Raw genomic sequence first — 19,333 nt, forward strand, 5'->3', positions numbered from 1 at the left:
AGTTTGGGAAGAGGGATAACTCTCATCTTTGACGTGAAACGTGAGTGCTGTCAGTAAAATAATAACACTGTCCCTTTTTAACTTAGTTAATGAATTAACACGGCAAACACAACAGCAAAAATTTCACCTGTTTGCAAACGTTTATCACATTATTTACCTAGCTGTTTACAATACACGATGCTAAATGCGTTTAGCCTAATCATGGTCTAATGAACATGTGCACTGACGATGTCTCGCTCTTGTGTATATGAAAACATACTTTGCAGATTTTAACTGGATACTGCAGACAGATCTTTATAAATTAGCGCATACAACTTAAGTTAGGTGGTGTCACGATGTCTTCTGTAATATAACAGTAACTAGTACGTGTGGTTCGTGACAGCTATAGAGATTCCGTGAAGGACACAGAGACAGAGGCCTAGAGGTGACAGTATATTTATTTAGATATCTCTAAGGGTGGGTCTCAGATCAGTTCTGTACACCATTGCAAACAGGAGGGTAGCAGGGCGTGGAGTCATCCTACAGATGACATCCTTACCTTGTCAGCTTGCTGACAGGGTTAACCTCTTTGGTCATGTGAACAAGGTGTCTGACCTCTGCTCAGAAGGTGCGTGGTTCGAATCCCATCACAGGACTCGGAAATTTTATGGCCCCTACATTGGCGCCCAACGAGGGGCTGAGCATGTTCATATTAAATTTAAGCAAAATAAGCCTCAGTACCCTACTATGCGGCTTGGGACGAGCCTTCTGTTGACGGGGGAGTATGTAGCAGGGGGTGGAGTCATCTTAGAGATGACACCCTTACCTTGTCAGCTTGCTGACGGGGTTAACCTCTTTGGTCATGTGGACAAGGCGTCCGACCTCGGATCAGAAGGTCCGTGGTTTGAATCCCATCACTGGACTCGGAAATTTTATTGCCACTACAGGTGCATAAAATATTTTGGTATATCATTTCCAACAATTTGAGTGGCAGATAAGGGAAGTATATATTTCATAATGCAGCTTTCCAATCAGTCGATTATCAAGGACAATGAAGGATATTTAAAGTGTTCTAATTATTATTCCCACAAGTTGTAATGATATGAAAAAATGTCCTTGCGAAGACGATGTGAGGTATGAGAAGGTTAACCGTCACATGACCCTCTCATCCTTGTCTTTGCAGGATCAGACTCTGCCATGTTGGGGAGAATTGACCTGGATGCTCCACGATGGAATCAGGGGACATTCCTCGGAAGACTTAAGTACTTCTTCTGGGTCACTGACCCACGACTGACCATGCTCCCAACACGCCAGTTTCATGAGGCCAAGACTCTACTAGAGCAGTACAGGTGAGGCTTGTGTCATGTGTACCTGTCTGATAGCACGCCGCAACCTGTATTCCAGATTTTGTAGCATACCAAGTTTGCGAGTATGACCACCAGATCCTGTTTGTCGCCTCTTGCCATGTTAAGACAAGCACGGGTTGCTGAAGACCAATTGTAACCCGAATCTTAACGGGTGTGGTACATTGTCAGTATACCACAGGTCTTGGTCCAGCTGTCCAATCATCCTTCCTTTACAAGGAACGTATTACTCTTTATCTCCTAATCTGCGGACTTTGTATATCATTGTTACAAAACATTTTCCAGGCTACAAAAGTTGTTTTTTCATTTTGGATGCATAAACATTTTCAACATGGTTGTCGCAACAGAAAAGTTTAGAAAAGAAATTCTGTTCTTGTAATCCAAGATGAGGGCATAAGTCTTAGGCGCCACAATTTTTAGAGAGAGTTGCCTCCCTTATCTGTGTTAGCATTCGCTGGGCTTGGGTTCAAATCCCAAATTGACCAATATCATGAGGCTGGGTTTGTCATGCTCTTAGGTCAATGGTGGCCTTTAGCATGTTTAGACATGGCTGGAACCTGTGAACATGGGTTCTAGTCCAAGATTCAACCTGATTCTGATTCTAGGTTTGTCAGCACCAAACCCACGCTGAGGCGTTTCAACAAAATGGTAGACATTTGAGGCCTGCATCACTCCTGGCTTTCCCTCCACATTAAGCTTACAGTTGTCACTAAAAATACTGTCAAAAGAGGTATTAAAGGGCATGTGAAGTCACAATGTTTGCAATGTGAATATTTTTGTTGGATTAACAGTAATAACTGGAACAGTATACCGTATTTGACGTAATAAGCGCCCACGGGAATATTTGCTAATATATTGGCTAGTGAACAATCCCAATTAGCACCCCTTCCGATTGATCAATGTACACAAGACTTATTTATTCGTGTACCGTATATCGCTGTGTATAAGGCGAGTTTTTCGTACCTAAAATGAGGGGGCTAAGAAGGGGGGTCGTCTTATACACAGAGTCGAAGAGCTCACATTTTTTTCCACTGGCGATGTCAACCGGCGTCCGATAGCCAGCCAAGCATTTGACAATAAAACTTCGCATTTCGTCTTAAATAACTGTTCCAATAACTATTTCCATACATAACCATGATTTGAAACTCTTTTCCTTGAATAAAGTTTAATAATTTCTGCAAATAAAGTTGAAATGACCCTCGCCTCGATGCAGATTGTCAAACCACCTGACACGGTAAAACAATCAACATCCGTGAGCAGAGAGCCGGAAGTACCGGTAAGCATTTGCATATTGCACATGTGACCTAACATGTGATAACCGGTGAAGCTGAAATCAATTCCCGCTGTTTTTACAGTTGTATTAACAAGAGTTGGAGACGGTGTGTACAAGTGATTGTGGAATAAACACGCTGAATGTGAAGCAAACATAAGCCTAGTTACTTACAACATAGTTAATTGGCGATTAAATTACTCACCATTGTCTCTTATATGTTATTACTTCATAAATGAATTTTATTTTACGGGCACCAATTTGGTGTCGTACCGTGTAAACACAAAATGGCGACGTGTGCTGGAGTAACACACGCGACCTATCATTGTAGAAAAAAAACAACGCAAGATAAACGTATTTTTATTGCATATATAAGGTTTGTGTGCGCACTTGTGATGTGTGCGAAATACGCATCAGTCGGAAAGCGCACGTTAAATCTTCTATGTCAGTCAGAGTTGTGATGTGTTTGATTCCCGGTCGCCTTATATACGGAGTATAGGATTTTGGGTTGATTTTTAAGGCGTGTACAGGGGGGTCGTCTTATACGTGGGGTCGCCTTATACACAGCGATATACGGTATATGTGTGTTAAATGCATCTTTAATTATGGGAAATTAAATTCTGGAAAAATATATCTGTCGTATATATATAAACATTTCAGGCTGTCAGCATGGTCAGCATAAACCACGAAATTTACGATCTTTCAACTCTGTTGTTTTTCACCAAAATAATATTCTATTTTTAATTTTGAGAGTTCCCTGGGCGCTTATTATGTCGAATACGGTATGTATAATGGCTAAGAATCACAAGATAAATAAAAGTGGCAAACAATGATCAGCCAAGGAAAACAGTTGTCACCTCTACACTGGCAGCTTTACGCCATATCCTCAAATACTTTTTTGGGGGAAGCCGATTACGGAGCGTGTGATTTCAGCACTTACACTTGGACATTTAAATACTATTTACAAAATTATGAATTTTTCTCTCAATGAAATTGACTAGATGTACCTAGGAAATAGTGATATGCACAACAAAATCACAATCATTCTTTTTCATTTTACTTGCCCTTTAAAACCATCTCACTCATTCACTAATTATAGAATTGTCTGGGTCTGTTAATAGCAGATTGTCTGTTGTATAGCTAGGGAGTTCTGTGATGTATCACTCCACAATTATCGCCAGCTCACTTTAATGTTGTCTGTAGGCGGGGTGAGGAACCACCCAACACATCCCCCACCAGCGTCCGCCAAGCCCAGCAGCTGTATCTCTCTGCCTTCCACCCCGACTCCGGGGACCTGCAGAACGTGATTGGTCGGATGTCCTTCCAAGTCCCAGGTGGCATGATCCTCATCGGTGCCATGATTACCTTCTACAAGTAGGTGGGATATACACCGGTAACATTCTGCCAGTAGGTGGGATATACACTGGTAACATTCTACAAGTAGGTGGGATATACACCGGTAACATTCTGCAAGTAGGTGGGATATACACCAGTAACATTCTACAAGTAGGTGAGATATACACTGGTAACATTCTACAAGTAGGTGGGATATACACTGGTAACATTCTACAGGTAGGTGGGATATACACCAGTAACATTCTACAAGTAGTAGGTGGGATATAAACTGGTAACATTGTACACGTAGGTGGGATATACACTGGTAACATTCTACAGGTAGGTGGGATATACACTGGTAACATTGTACAAGTAGGTGGGATATACACTGATAACATTCTACAGGTAGGTGGGATATACACTGGTAACATTGTATAAGTAGGTGGGATATACACTGATAACATTCTACAGGTAGGTGGGATATACACTGGTAACATTGTATAAATAGGTGGGATATACACTGGTAACATTCTACAGGTAGGTGGGATATACACCGGTAACATTCTACCAGTAGGTGGGATATACACTGGTAACATTCTACAGGTAGGTGGGATATACACTGGTAACATTTTACAAGTAGGTGGGATAAACACTGGCAGCATTCTACAAGTAGGTGGGATATACACTGGTAACATTGTAAAAGTAGGTGGGATATACACTGGTAACATTCTACAAGTAGGTGGGATATACACTGGTAACATTCTACAAGTAGGTGGGTTCACACTGGTAACATTGTACAAGTAGGTGGGATATACACTGGTAACATTCTACAAGTAAGTGGGTTCACACTGGTAACATTGTACAAGTAGGTGGGATATACAGCAGTAACATTGTACAAGTAGGTGGGATATACAGCGGTAACATTCTACAAGTAGGTGGGATATACACCAGTAACATTCTACAAGTAGGTGGGATATACACTGGTAACATTCTACAAGTATGTGGGTTCACACTGGTAACATTGTACAAGTAGGTGAGATATACACTGGTAACATTGTACAAGTAGGTTGGATATACACTGGTAACATTCTACAAGTAGGTGGGTTCACACTGGTAACATTGTACAAGTAGGTGGGATATACACCGGTAACATTGTACAAGTAGGTGGGTTCACACTGGTAACATTGTACAAGTAGGTGGGATATACACTGGTAACATTGTACAAGTAGGTGGGTACACACTGGTATTATTCTACAAGTAGGTGGGATATACACCAGTAACATTCTACAAGTAGGTGGGTTCACACTGGTAACATTGTACAAGTAGGTGGGTACACACTGGTAACATTCTACAAGTAGGTGGGATATACACTGGTAACATTGTACAAGTAGGTAATTTCCTAACATTCTTGTCCAGGTCAAACACTGCAGTGGTATTTTGGCAGTGGGCCAACCAGTCCTTCAACGCCCTTGTCAACTACACAAACCGCAACGCTGCTTCAGACATCTCCACAAAGTGAGTGAACCATGTTCCCTTTTATCTTTTTACTGGAGGTGGAGTCTGTAGGTCTTCAATACCCATGCTTGCCGTAAAAAGGCGACTATGCTTGTCATAAGAGGCGACTAACAGGATCAGGTTGATGGTTGATGCATGTCATTGTTTCCAACTGCGTTGATCAACGTTCATGATGTCAGTCACTGGATTGTCTGGTGCAAACTCAATTATTTACAGACCGCCATCATATGCTGAAATATTGCTGAGTGTGGCGTTATATAATAAATAAATAAACGAACGAACGAACGAACGAACGAACGAACGAACGATTAAATAAATAAACACTTGATATGATGTTGGAAGCACAGTGTTTTTTGACACTAGGGTCTAATACTGGCACATAATGTAAGGATAAATCTATCGTGAACATATTCAATGATGATAATCATAAAATACCTTATGCCATTTGTCTGTAGAAGAATCGTTGAAATTTCATCTGTCTTGGAGATCAAGTACACATTGTTGTGGCATGTTTCAGACGTATGGCTGTAGCCTATGTCAGCGCCACATCGTGTGCTCTCGTCACTGCCCTCGGACTCAAGCATGTACTAGCCAAGGTCAGATTCAACAACATTCTTATCTCGTAACCATTACCATCTGGGCCCCGTTCCACAAAGCGATCTTAGGGCTAAGTTGATTGTAACTCACTAAGTACGCGATCTTAAATTTTTGTTACGATCGGCCGCCCGTTCCACAAAGCAATCTTAACTAAGAGAGTTGTAAGTTAAGATCAAAATGCTAAGTTGCTCCGGACCAACTTAGGATCGCTAAAATCGATCTTAAATATTGTACCATAACAACAAAGATGGCGTATGTTGACTTATTATTATATCAGATAACATTCTGACAGTCCACAGCTCACTTACTTGTTAGCGATGTCCTCCCATATGCTTCCTTTCAGCTTATTGGTGACGGTAGAGCTGAATGAGGAATTCAGTGTGTATTTTTGTGTATGTATTGCGAGGACTGCTGAACACCTTATGCTGGACACGTATCATTCCCTACATCCCTGAACAAGTTGACTACCATTGAACACCTCTGGTCTCCAGGTTTTCAGGCTACTGATGGGACTGGGTGGCCTGGCTCGCTGAGTTGGCTGATTTTGTCGTCTGATCCCAATAGCGTTGATTGATGCTGATGATGTCAATCACTGGGTTGTCTGTCCAGAGTCAGTTATTTACAGAGCTGGAGCAATAGCTGGAGTATTGCTGAGTGTGATGTTAACAAACCAACAAAACATGTTGTCCGTGTTGCAGAGAGCGGTGCCGCTGGTGCAGAGGTTTGTTCCCTACGCTGCTGTGGCTGCTGCCAACATGGTCAACATCCCCCTCATGAGGCAGAGGTGTGTGATATGTGTCTGCTCCTGTCTGTTTCACGTCTGCTTCTGTTTCTTTCTGCTGAACTTGTGTCTGTGTCTGCTGCTGAAGCTGTCTACAGGGACGGTGGGGTAGCCTAGTGGTTTAAGTGTATGCACATCATGCCGAAGACCCGGGTTCCCACATGGGTACAATGTGTGAAGCCCATTTCTGGTGTCCCCTTGCTGTGATATCACTGGATTATTGCTAAAAGCGGCGTAAAACCATACTCGCGCACTTAATATATATTTACTTACTACTACTGAAGCTGTCTACTTCTGTGTCTTTGCTGAAACTGTGTCTGTTTCTGTATCTTTGCTAAAACTGTGTCTGTTTCTGTGTCTTTGCTGAAACTGTCTGTTTCTGTGTCTTTGCTGAAACTGTGTCTGTTTCTGTGTCTTTGCTGAAACTGTGTCTGTTTCTGTGTCTTTGCTGATGCTGTGTCTGTTTCTGTGTCTTTGCTGAAACTGTGTCTGTTTCTGTGTCTTTGCTGAAACTGTGTCTGTTTCTGTGTCTTTGCTGAAGCTGTGTCTGTTTCTGTGTCTTTGCTGAAACTGTCTGTTTCTGTGTCTTTGCTGAAACTGTGTCTGTTTCTGAGTCTTTGCTGAAACTGTGTCTGTTTCTGTGTCTTTGCTGATGCTGTGTCTGTTTCTGTGTCTTTGCTGAAACTGTCTGTTTCTGTGTCTTTGCTGAAACTGTGTCTGTTTCTGTGTCTTTGCTGAAGCTGTGTCTGTTTCTGTGTCTTTGCTGAAACTGTCTGTTTCTGTGTCTTTGCTGATGCTGTGTCTGTTTCTGTGTCTTTGCTGAAACTGTGTCTGTTTCTGTGTCTTTGCTGAAACTGTGTCTGTTTCTGTGTCTTTGCTGAAGCTGTGTCTGTTTCTGTGTCTTTGCTGAAGCTGTGTCTGTTTCTGTGTCTTTGCTGATGCTGTGTCTGTTTCTGTGTCTTTGCTGAAACTGTCTGTTTCTGTGTCTTTGCTGAAACTGTGTCTGTTTCTGTGTCTTTGCTGAAACTGTGTCTGTTTCTGTGTCTTTGCTGAAACTGTGTCTGTTTCTGTGTCTTTGCTGAAACTGTGTCTGTTTCTGTGTCTTTGCTGAAACTGTGTCTGTTTCTGTGTCTTTGCTGATGCTGTGTCAGTTTCTGTGTCTTTGCTGAAGCTGTGTCTGTTTCTGTGTCTTTGCTGAAGCTGTGTCTGTTTCTGTGTCTCTGCTGAAGCTGTGTCTGTTTCTGTGTCTCTGCTGAAGCTGTGTCTGTTTCTGTGTCTTTGCTGAAACTGTGTCTGTTTCTGTGTCTTTGCTGAAACTGTGTCTGTTTCTGTGTCTCTGCTGAAGCTGTGTCTGTTTCTGTGTCTTTGCTGAAACTGTGTCTGTTTCTGTGTCTCTGCTGAAGCTGTGTCTGTTTCTGTGTCTCTGCTGAAGCTGTGTCTGTTTCTGTGTCTTTGCTGAAGCTGTGTCTGTTTCTGTGTCTCTGCTGAAGCTGTGTCTGTTTCTGTGTCTTTGCTGAAACTGTGTCTGTTTCTGTGTCTTTGCTGAAACTGTTTCTGTTTCTGTGTCTTTGCTGATGCTGTGTCTGTTTCTGTGTCTTTGCTGAAACTGTGTCTGTTTCTGTGTCTTTGCTGATGCTGTGTCTGTTTCTGTGTCTTCACTGAAACTGTGTCTGTTTCTGTGTCTTTGCTGAAACTGTGTCTGTTTCTGTGTCTTTGCTGAAGCTGTGCCTGTTTCTGTGTCTTTGCTGAAACTGTCTGTTTCTGTGTCTTTGCTGAAACTGTGTCTGTTTCTGTGTCTTTGCTGATGCTGTGTCTGTTTCTGTGTCTTTGCTGAAACTGTGTCTGTTTCTGTGTCTTTGCTGATGCTGTGTCTCCTTCTGTGTCTTCACTGAAACTCTATCTGCTTCTGAAACTCTTGTCAGTTTCTGTGTCTTTGCTGACACTGCATCTGCATTTGATTCTGAACTTATTCTGTGTCTTTTTCTGAAGCTGTCTGTTTCTGTGTCTTTGCTGAAACTGTATCTGCTTCTGCTTCTGCTTCTGAAACACCTGTCTTATTCTGTGTCTAATCCTGAAAGTTTGCCTGCCTGTGTCTGTGGTTTCAGTTTCTGATCCACAGGAGTGCCTGCGAGCAAGTGTTTCTATGTGCGTCTGTTCTGCTTCAGTGAACTGGCGGACGGGATCCAGCTGTATGATGAAAACAACAACAAAGTAATGGAATCTAAGGTCAGGACAACTCCAACAGTTTCTATGCCATGTTAATTTTCAATAATCTGTTACCAAATAGCCCTGTGTGGACTCCGTGGCATTCCTGTTCCCCTACACTTGTTGTAAGATCTGACTTAGATAATGGCGTGATCCTGTTAAGTTTTGTCATCCTACCTCCGATCATCTTCCCGAAGAAACTGGACTTTTATAGTCAGTTAACTTTCTTGCCTCGGGAAGATGACCTCCGATCCGGGGTAGAATAGGTCTTCATTAACCCATGCTTGCCGTGAAAGGCGACCATGCTTGTCTTAAGAGGCGGTTAACGGGATCGGGTTGTTCATACATGTCATCGTATCCCAATGGCATGGATCAATGCTTATGATTTCAATCACAGGTCCAGACTCGATTATTTACAGACCTTCATCATATAGCTTTAATATTGCTGAGTGCAGCATTAAGCAAACGAACAAACAAACATCCTACCTCCATGTTGTGAATCGTTGCTCATGCTATCATCCACTAGTTTCTTTGGCTCTGTCATGATTATTTACAGATTGTGGGAATGTAGCTGAAATAATGCTGACTATGACATAAAACAGCATTCACTCGTTGTTGCTTGTTGGAAGGAACTGTCCTTTCATCTGCAGTGAACATTTACTCTGTGTCTACAGTATGCTGCCTCAAAGGGGATTGGTCAGGTGGTCTTTTCCAGAATCGTCATGGCAACACCAAGCATGAGTAAGTTAGGCTTTAGTTAGGCCAGATTATTTTTATATCTGATCACTATACCAAGAGATTGGGGACAACATGGTGACTCCTGTTGTCAGGGTCTGTTGAAATGTCAGTTCTAACAAAATTACGAACTAAAAGCTCTTTCAACTTTTGGCCCATCTGGTTTGGCTCATCTGTAAATAAAGAACATGAATTCAGCTTGCGTTACTAGGCATTATGGGGGGCACGGGGGGCCCAGTCATCTAGGGCGCCGCGATTTGCTGTGCAGATTTGCGTCCCTTGGGCACGCCTGAAACCTATGATTGTGGGCTCGAATCCCGGTTCGCCCCAAATGACGTTTCTAGGTTTGTCAGCACCATACTCGTGCTCGTGGGTTTCACCGAAGTGGTAAACGTCTGAGACCTGCATCACTTCGGGCTTTCCCCCCACATTAAGCTGACATGCTGTGATATAACTGGAATACTGTTAAAAGCGGCATTAAACCCAACTCACTCACTACTAGGCGTTATGAAAAATACTCTTTTATTCAACTAAATTCTTTTTTAATGTGTTTTATGTACCATAATAAAATCCTCCATATATCTCGAGTGATGTGAAGGGAGATTGTTCACTGGCATCCATTGTTCTGATCTTTGTGTGTGAAATAACTGCAATGTTTAGTTACCAGTATGAAAGGGCAGTGAGACTTGATCCATGGTGGTTGTTGCAGCATTGCTGCCAATTCTGATGGAGTCACTGGAGAAGACGAGGTTCATGAGGAAAAATCGATTCATCAACGCCCCTCTGCAGGTGCTACTGTCTGGACTTGTGTGAGTGACTATTTCACTGAAATAATAACTGCTCCCTCTGCTGGTATAAGTACGGGTTTCTCAACTGTAATAATGACTTGTCCCTCAGCTGATATAATGACATCTCTCAACTGTAATATTGAGTGCTCCCTCAGCTGGTATAAGGACTGATCTTTCAACTTTAATAATGACTTGTCCCTCTGCTGGTATAAGTACTGATCTCTCAACTGTAATAATGACTTGTCCCTCAACTGGTATAATGACTGATTTGTCAACTGTAATAATGACTGCTCCCTCTGCTTGTGTGAGGACAGATCTCTCAACTGAAATAATGACTGCTGTCCCAGCTAGTATAAGGACTGATCTCTCAACTGTAGTTATGGCTGCTCCCTCTCCAGGTATATGTATTATCTCTCAACTGTAATAATGACTTGTCCCTCAGCTGGTCACTCTCCTACTCAGAGTTCCATGCGACCAGCATAGTACCTCTGCCACAGGCCAGCGCCATGTGACGATTCGTCACATCTTACACAGTCCATTGCATATGTTTTTTACCTGTTTCATTTTTAACAAGTCTACATATCTAGATGAACATTTGTCGTAGAACTTTCAACTTTCATTGAGAAAATATCCTAAATCGTGAAAAACTGTTTCCATTTGCATAGTTATCGGGGGATATAGAAATGGGTTCCGTCCGTGTGTGTGTGCATGTGTGTGTGTGTGCGTGTGCGTGTGCGTGTGTGCGTCCCGAAATCGTTTCCGGAGCATAACTCAGAAACCGTTAAATAATATCTTACAAAACTTTGCATGTTTACCAGACACATACTGAACTGGTGCCTTTTGCTATTTAGGAGTTTTATAAATTTTTATGTTTTACGTTTCCATGGCAACAAGTTGGACTTAGGTTCTATAAGGGTGGTGTTCGTTTCCGGAGCGTAGCTCAAAAACCGTAAAATAATTTCTTACAGAACTTTGCATGTTTACCGGACACATACTGAACTGGTGCCTCTTGCTATTTAGGAATTTTAGAAATTTTTATTTTTCACGTTTCCATGGCAATAAGATGGACTTAGGTTCTACAGGGGTGGTGTTTGTTTCCAGAGATTAACTCAAAAACCGTTAAATACTTTCTTACAAAACTTTGCATGTCTACCAGGCACATACTGAACTGGTGCCTTTTGATATATAGCACTTTTAGAATTTTTTATTGTTTATGTTTCCATGACAACAAGTTGGATTTAAGTTTTAATATAGGATTGGTTTACTTAAGGAGTATAACAAATAAACTGTGAAATATTTCCATGCCAAACATTGCATGTCTATATATAAAGCGCATACTGAACTAGTGTCAGTTTTAGAAATGTTTATTTTAGAATTTCCATTGCAGCTATTTTGACATGGGCTAAGAGAAATGTTGGGTCAGTTACCTGGTTTGGGACCATAACGTGTTAAAATGGGCGGGGGATATGGATGACTTTGTCAACTATACGCTTGTTATCCTATGTTTACATTGGTTGTACAGATCCACGTGCTGTCATCGAAGCCCTACGGAGAGCTAGCGACACGGTCACTTTGATGTGTAAACATGTATTGTCATGCAACATGCAAAGTTGTAGTAGCATATTCATATAATTATGCAAAACAGTATGTAAAGCCCCGCCAAATTCTTGCATTAGTCCATTCTATACTGATTTCTGAAAAAGTGCATTTGTTTACAAACAAGAGGAAAGTCCGGACATGTGATATGCAAATTAGCCTGTGGCAGTGGTGTTATGCTGAGTCACCACTGCGCCGGAGTGTGTCAGCTGGTATAAGTACTGGTCTATCAACTGCAATAATGACTTCTCCCACAGCTGATGTAATGATTTCTCCCTCTGATAGTATAACTACTGTTGCAGGCTGCTGTTCATGACGCCAACTGCGTGTGCCTTGTTCCCTCAGAGATGGTGAGTCAGTGATGTTGCAGTAAAGTTAGGACACTTCACGGAGAATGTTTGGACATGTTGCTAGTGTAGTACTGGAAAAGACCCGTGAAGATCTGGGGTAGAATAGGCTATGCTTGTCGTAAGAGGCAACTTACGGGATCAGGTGGTCACACTCGCTGACTTGGTTGATGCATGTCATGATATTAATCACTGGATTGTCTGGTCAAGATTCGAGTATTTACAGACTGTCGTCATATAGCTATAATGTTGCTGAGTGTGGCGTTAAACAACAAAACCAAACAAACAAACCAACTAGAAAATGTCATATAGCTGGAATATTGCTGAGTGTGGCGTTAAACAACAAACCAAACCAACCAACCAACCAACTAGAAAATGTCATATAGCTGGAATGTTGCTGAGTGTGGCGTTAAACAACAAACCAAACCAACCAACCAACCAACTAGAAAATGTCATATAGCTGGAATGTTGCTGAGTGTGGCATTAAACAACAAACAAACAAACCAACCAACCAACCAGAAAATGTTACAGAACAGTTAGATATGTCCTTGTGACAGGTGAGTCTCTAGCTGAAGAAATAGACTTTATTTTCAAGGACTGACCATTTTGTATTCTTGTAGGGCTGGAAGTTTTAGCGCATCTATCTGAAAGTCAAGTGAGCTTATGTCATGGCCTGCTTGTCCGTTGTCAGTGGCAACGATGGCTTAAGTGGTGCCTGTAATCATTTCCCCTCCGATACCACTGGACCAGTGAAGCTGACACTTCACATGTTTCTTCACACCAATGATGACACATGACTCAAGAGGTCTTATTCTGATTGAAACTAAGCAGGAATTATGTTGGCTGGGACGAAACAACAACTGTGAGCTCCGATACGTATCAGAATACCTTGTTCACGATCTAATGCGTATCACGATACTTGTTTTGTTTGTTTACGTTTTAATGCCGCACTCAGCAATATTGCAGCTATATGGTGGCGGTCTGTAAATAATTGAGTCTGAAGCAGACAATCCAGTGACTGACATCATGAGCATCGATCCACGCAATTGGGATACAATGACATGTATGTGCTCTGTGGTGCTTTAGCCATCTTTTTCATAGACTAGATGGCCACTACATGATACACACTGATGATTTACAGTTGGCAGTGTCAAGTATGGCGCACTGGATGAAAATATTTACATTTTCACTACTAATTAATGTTTGTTGTCACAGTTATTAACAGACACATTTAAGGTATGGATCGATATGTTTTACTTAGTGTGCGACTTAGTGTGCGACTTAGTGTGCGACTTAGTGTGCGACTTAGTGTGCGAAGTAAAATATCGCAATCCACTGTTGCATCAGACTCGTGAAGATCCGGGGTAGAATAAGTCTTCAGCAACCCATGCTTGCCATAAAAGGCGACTATGCTTGTCGTAGGAGGCGACTAACGCGATCGGGTGGTCAGGTGACTTGGTTGATGTACGTCATCGAACCTAATTGCGTGGATCGATGCTTATGAGGTCAATCACTGGATTGTCTGGTCCAGACTCAATTATTTACAGACAGATTTCTTAAATCTTTTCCATGGACATGAATTCAGTTTTTCAATTTCCCTCAGCTCTATCCAGACTGACAGACTTCGAGCAATGGAGCCTCAGAGAATTGAGAAAGCAATGGAGAAGTACGGAGATCGACTCCCCATGACTCTATACTTCAACAAGGGACTGTAATCTGGAAAATGAAGTATGGAGATGACCTCATCCCTGATGGTGTAACCGATCTGACTGAGATTTAGAGGATGTGAATATCAATAATTGTTCAACACTGTAGACAGATTTATATTACGTGCATTGATTGTGCGACAAATATCCAAAGCTCTGAACAAAACAATGAAATAGTATGTCACGTTAAGTATGAGATACCCGTCTCTATAGTGTGTAAACTGAGATATAAATAGAGGATATTATATGAGTGTTCATGTCATGCTATGTTCAAGGCACGAGTGTGTATATTCCCGTATTTCCCAAGAGAGAGTGTGAGTGTTCATGTCATGCTATGTTCAAGGCACGAGTGTGTATATTCCCATATTTCCCGAGCGAGAGCACTGGAAATACCAGAATTTAGGCACGGGTGTCATAAACATAGTATGACATGAACACAAATATAATGTTCTATTTATTACCGAGGAAGATGTGTACATAGTACATGTAGAGACTTTACAATTTAAGTGTTTACTTATAAGGACAGCAAGTCGCAACAGCAGCGGAACCACAATTTTTCGAATGATGTCAATAATCTTCTTCTGCTTTGATGTCGTTTTTTTGTGTGACGTCACTCCGACCTCACATCACAATAGGATTTGAACGTCAACAATGCAGTCCGGATGACGGAAACAATACACTGTTGTCTTGTGACGTGATATGACCCTAGGGCACATATGATTTTTATGAACCCCGATATGTTTGCCCTTGTATGTAATAAAATGTTATTTTATTAAACTTCAAATTCCAGTGGTCATACATGATTGATGTGACCTCAGACAGGAACTTCCATTGCATTGTTTATTGCAGACATTTCCCAATAGGATACAATTTGCTTGTTACAATATAACATTGTACTCTTCAGACTATATGATGTAACCGTTCGCAAGGGACTGTTTTGTAGGCAGAATAATTGTATCAATACAACAGTATGAACTATGTATAAAAACGGTGCTTGTTAGAATACAATTTTGAGTGAAAAAAATACAGTGATTGTTTCAAAAAAATACTGAATACGGAGTGATTGTATCATTACAACCGTGTATGCAGTGATTGTATCAATACAACATTGTATGCAGAGAACTGTATCAGTACATTGTATGCATAGTGATTTTATCAATACAACATTGTATGCAGAGAACTGTATCAGTACAACATTGTATTCAGTGATTGTATCAATACAACATATGCAGATAACTATCAGTACAACATTGTATGCAGTGATTGTATCGATACGACATATGCAGATAACTATCAGTACAACATTGTATGCAGAGTGATTGTATCAATACAACATTGTATGCGGAGAACTGTATCAGTACAACATTGTATGCAGTGATTGTATCAATACAACATTGTATGCGGAGAACTGTATCAGTACAACATTGTATGCAGTGATTTTATCAATACAACATTGTATGCAGAGAACTGTATCAGTACAACATTGTATGCAGTGATTGTATCAATACAATATATGCAGATAACTATCAGTACAACATTGTATGCAGTGATTGTATCGATACAACATATGCAGATAACTATCAGTACAACATTGTATGCAGAGTGATTGTATCGATACAACACGTGCAGATAACTGTATCTGTACAACATTGTATGCAGAGTGATTGTATCAATACAACAAATGCAGAGAACTGTCAATACAACATTGTATGCAGTTATTGTATCAATACAAGATATGCAGATAACTGTATCAGTACAACATTGTATGCAGAGTGGATGTATCATTAGAATAATGCATGCAGAGTGATTGTGTCAATAGAACAATGTTTGAAGAGTGATTGTATCAATAGAACAATGTTTGTAGAGTGATTGTATCAATAGAACAATGTTTATAGAGTGATTGTATCAATAAAATAATGTTTGAAGAGTGATTGTATCAAAAGAACACTTCATACAGAGTGATTGTATCAAGACAATATTGAATACTCAGAGTGATTGTATCGCTATTATAGTGTATGTAGAGTAGTATTAATAGGTATACAAGAACATGCACAGTGTGCCCAATTCGTCCAAACCTTGTACTCCTCATAAGGGTTCCAGTTGACTGTTTAAAATCATCCGTCCGGGAAATAAATTAGTTTGGAAGTGACAAACATTTGAATAATTTACCGTTGAAATTGAAGACTTATGATCAGAACCATGCTCGTGCTGGCCGATATGTGTTTAATTAGAGTGAATATGTTACTGCATAATAATACATATATAGCATGTGTCTAAACAGGCTGTTTTTGACACAAATGGATTGGCTAGGCTAAAAGAAATAATAGTCTTGGTTCTCAGGCACCTCATAAAGTCTGCTGCATGCTTTGTTTTTATTCCATTTTCAAATTAAAAAAACAACAAATGTAATACAGTAAAGTACGGTTATAACGAACTCAAAGGGACTACTAAATTTAGTTCGTTAAAACCGTAGTTCGTTATAAGCATATATAAAGTATAACTACAGCAAATAGTCGGGACCAAAAAAGTAAGTTCGTTATATCCGTCAGTTCGTTATAAGCGTGTTCGTTATAACCGAAGTTTACTGTACTTAAAAACAATGCGATCTAGAAAAGCACGCAGTTACTTCCCTTTACATGTGCACTGCGTTATGTGCATCTCGTGTTATGGTCATGGCGACAATAGGAGTTTGCAAGCTTGTTTATGTAGGGAGGCCCTTTCCCAGGTTGATGGTACACAACTGTTATTTGGTGTGAACAAGCACTGTATGTTCAAAAGTTATTGCCTGAAAACCAAAGCTTTATTCTTTTAAGCCTTATTCATCATAACTGTAGGATTTACAATATTTGTCATAATTTTCTGTCATGCCTTTTCTGATCTAAATCAGCAATTAGGTTTCGAAACAAGAGGATGTGGCAGCTAAAGTGGATCTCATTTAGTGGAATTTATAATATTCATGTGCAATATTGAATGTGTTGTTGACTTTGTACTTGATGTAGAGAGTGTTGCTTGTTTGTGAAGGGCTGGGTTATCATAATATTTTGTTAATGAAGCACCGAAGTGATCTCTGTGTCTATTTGTAACTTTGAAATCAACTTTGTTGTTATAGTAACCAGATTGCTTGTAGGCTAGCGGGCTAGTGACGACTAGTATTCTGTGTGAACTGTGTAGCTAGTTTGTACTGAAGTTTATACATCATTGTTTGACCTCAGTTTTTTCTCCCTAGGATGAGGGTTTTAAATCTCATAAAAACCCGGGAGTAAGTGTTTTATTTATAAAGGGCAGTGTTACAGTCTGGCTGTTATTGAAGAAACAGGGGGCACAAGTAGCCCAGTCGTCTAGGGCGCCACGATTCACTGTGCAGAGTTGCGTCCCTTAGGCATGCCAGAAACCTATGATTGTGGGTTCGAATCCCGGTTCGCCCCAGTTATGTTTCTAGGTTTGTCAGCACCATACCTGTGCTCGTGGGTTTCACCGAAGTGGTAAACGTCTGAGACCTGCATCACTTCGGGCTTTCCTCCCACATTAAGCTGACACGCCGTGATATGACTGGAATACTATTAAAAGCGGCGTTAAACCCAACTCACTCACTCACTATTGAAGAAACAGGGTAACTGATCATGTCCGTTCTCAGGTGATACTGTTGTCTACACATGTGGTCTACACATATCAGCACAATATCATCTTCCCGAGGCAAGGGAGTCAACTGACTTTTAAAGTTCAGTTTCCACTTTGCCAAACTACGCTGGAATTCCATGGCTTGATCATATTGCCACAAGTGGCTATTAAGAGTTATGTCCCTTATATGTTCCTCCTATTGACCAATCAGATTCTACCTCTCATATTGCTTCAAACAAGATGGCTGTGCCCAGTGAAGACAGTCTGATTGATAATACAGATCTGTATTGTTATAAAACAGCTCTTACCTCGTGAATTTCATCAAATCACGTGAGCACCTTGATTAAAAAACATGGAAAGATTTGGAAAATATCTGTAGATGCCCAGTTAACAGTACAAATGCTTTGCAATCAACCTAAATCTTCACGGCAGTTTACGAACCCGATGTCGGTTTTGTTACACAATTTTGATTGGTCAATGCATAGACTCGTTTGTTCAGCCAAAACATAACTCTGATATTCCAGCATAGTTTGGCAAGGGTGGATATTGGACTTTTATACTCAGTTTACTCCCTTGCCAAAGGATGGCACAATATAGATTTTTTAGATGTTTTTTTCATCTGATGTTTTATATGCATAGAACAAATCAATATTCATAATGCCAGCTCCATTTTTACTTAATACAGTGAAACATCGTTATCTTAAACATCCAAAACGCAATTTAAAGCACTACAAATATATTGCAATTGATTCTGTGCGACTGATTAGCTATTGTGATGCATTGGTTTCCATAAACCCCAAAATAATAGGTCACGCCCACTAACCGACTTGTGTGTCCTAATGATAATAGAATGGGCGGGGCTTGTCTTTGCTGAACGATTTCACTGATTTCATATCGTCTACAGTTTTTGATGTTTAATGAAGTTAGTGAAGTTATTATTGTTGACATATTTATAAGAATTGACTTCAATATGAGTTTGCTTTTATGGAGATATGATCCTAAAAAATCTGTGTGCACATTTTGCGGAAATCTGCTACGTGATTTGCACTGTGTGCACACCAGATTTACCTTTACATCACTGTAAATGCCCAAAAAAGTATTGAAGTCAGTTCTTAGGAAGACATTGTAACAAACCGAACTGTTTGCCACAAAGATCTCATATCATACTCCTATGCTATGAGCAATATGGCAGTGCAAGAAAAATAATAGTCTATCGAAATAATTATTGGATTTCACTCAGGTATACACAATAATATACTACTCAAAAGAAGTTAAAGAACACTTGATGTTTCGTATGACTAGAGTTAATCTGTCATGACATATGAAAATAATCGTGTGTTCTTCAACTTGTTTTAGTCACGTATATAAGAGGGCAGTTTGTCCAGTATTCTGTATTATCAGTGTAAACTGGTCTGATTAGTATATAAGAGGGCAGTTTGTCCAGTATTCTGTATTGTCAGTGTAAACTGGTTTGATTAGTATATAAGAGGGCAGTTT

General features: G+C 40.5%; 1 protein-coding gene across 2 annotated transcripts; it reads left to right on the forward strand.

Moving 5' to 3' along the window:
* Nucleotides 1-18: 18 nt before the first annotated feature.
* Nucleotides 19-14,764, forward strand: LOC139459085 (sideroflexin-2-like). Of its 2 annotated transcripts, none has more exons than XM_071240527.1 (11): nucleotides 19-40; nucleotides 1,163-1,328; nucleotides 3,817-3,987; nucleotides 5,365-5,463; nucleotides 5,981-6,059; nucleotides 6,759-6,844; nucleotides 9,007-9,067; nucleotides 9,721-9,787; nucleotides 10,491-10,590; nucleotides 12,468-12,515; nucleotides 14,116-14,764. In XM_071240527.1, exons 2-11 carry the CDS (start codon nucleotides 1,177-1,179, stop codon nucleotides 14,225-14,227), a joined length of 975 nt encoding a protein of 324 aa, XP_071096628.1. In that variant the 5' UTR covers nucleotides 19-40; nucleotides 1,163-1,176; the 3' UTR covers nucleotides 14,228-14,764. The 2 variants fall into 2 exon arrangements, with proteins under 2 accessions (XP_071096628.1, XP_071096627.1); XM_071240526.1 differs by lacking the exon at nucleotides 19-40 and adding an exon at nucleotides 60-424.
* The last annotated feature ends 4,569 nt before the right edge of the window (nucleotides 14,765-19,333 follow it).

The sequence above is a fragment of the Haliotis cracherodii genome, unplaced genomic scaffold (genome assembly GCF_022045235.1).
Source record: "Haliotis cracherodii isolate W230 unplaced genomic scaffold, xgHalCrac1.p SCAF_13, whole genome shotgun sequence".
NCBI lineage: Eukaryota > Metazoa > Mollusca > Gastropoda > Lepetellida > Haliotidae > Haliotis > Haliotis cracherodii.

Coding starts and splice junctions, on each gene's coding strand:
- LOC139459085 (XM_071240527.1), top strand. CDS start 1,177: ATGTTGGGGAGAATTGACCTGGATGCTCCACGATGGAATCAGGGGACA. Junction 9,788..10,490: donor CATGGCAACACCAAGCATGA/GTAAGTTAGGCT, acceptor TGGTTGTTGCAG/CATTGCTGCCAATTCTGATG. Junction 10,591..12,467: donor GTGCTACTGTCTGGACTTGT/GTGAGTGACTAT, acceptor CTACTGTTGCAG/GCTGCTGTTCATGACGCCAA.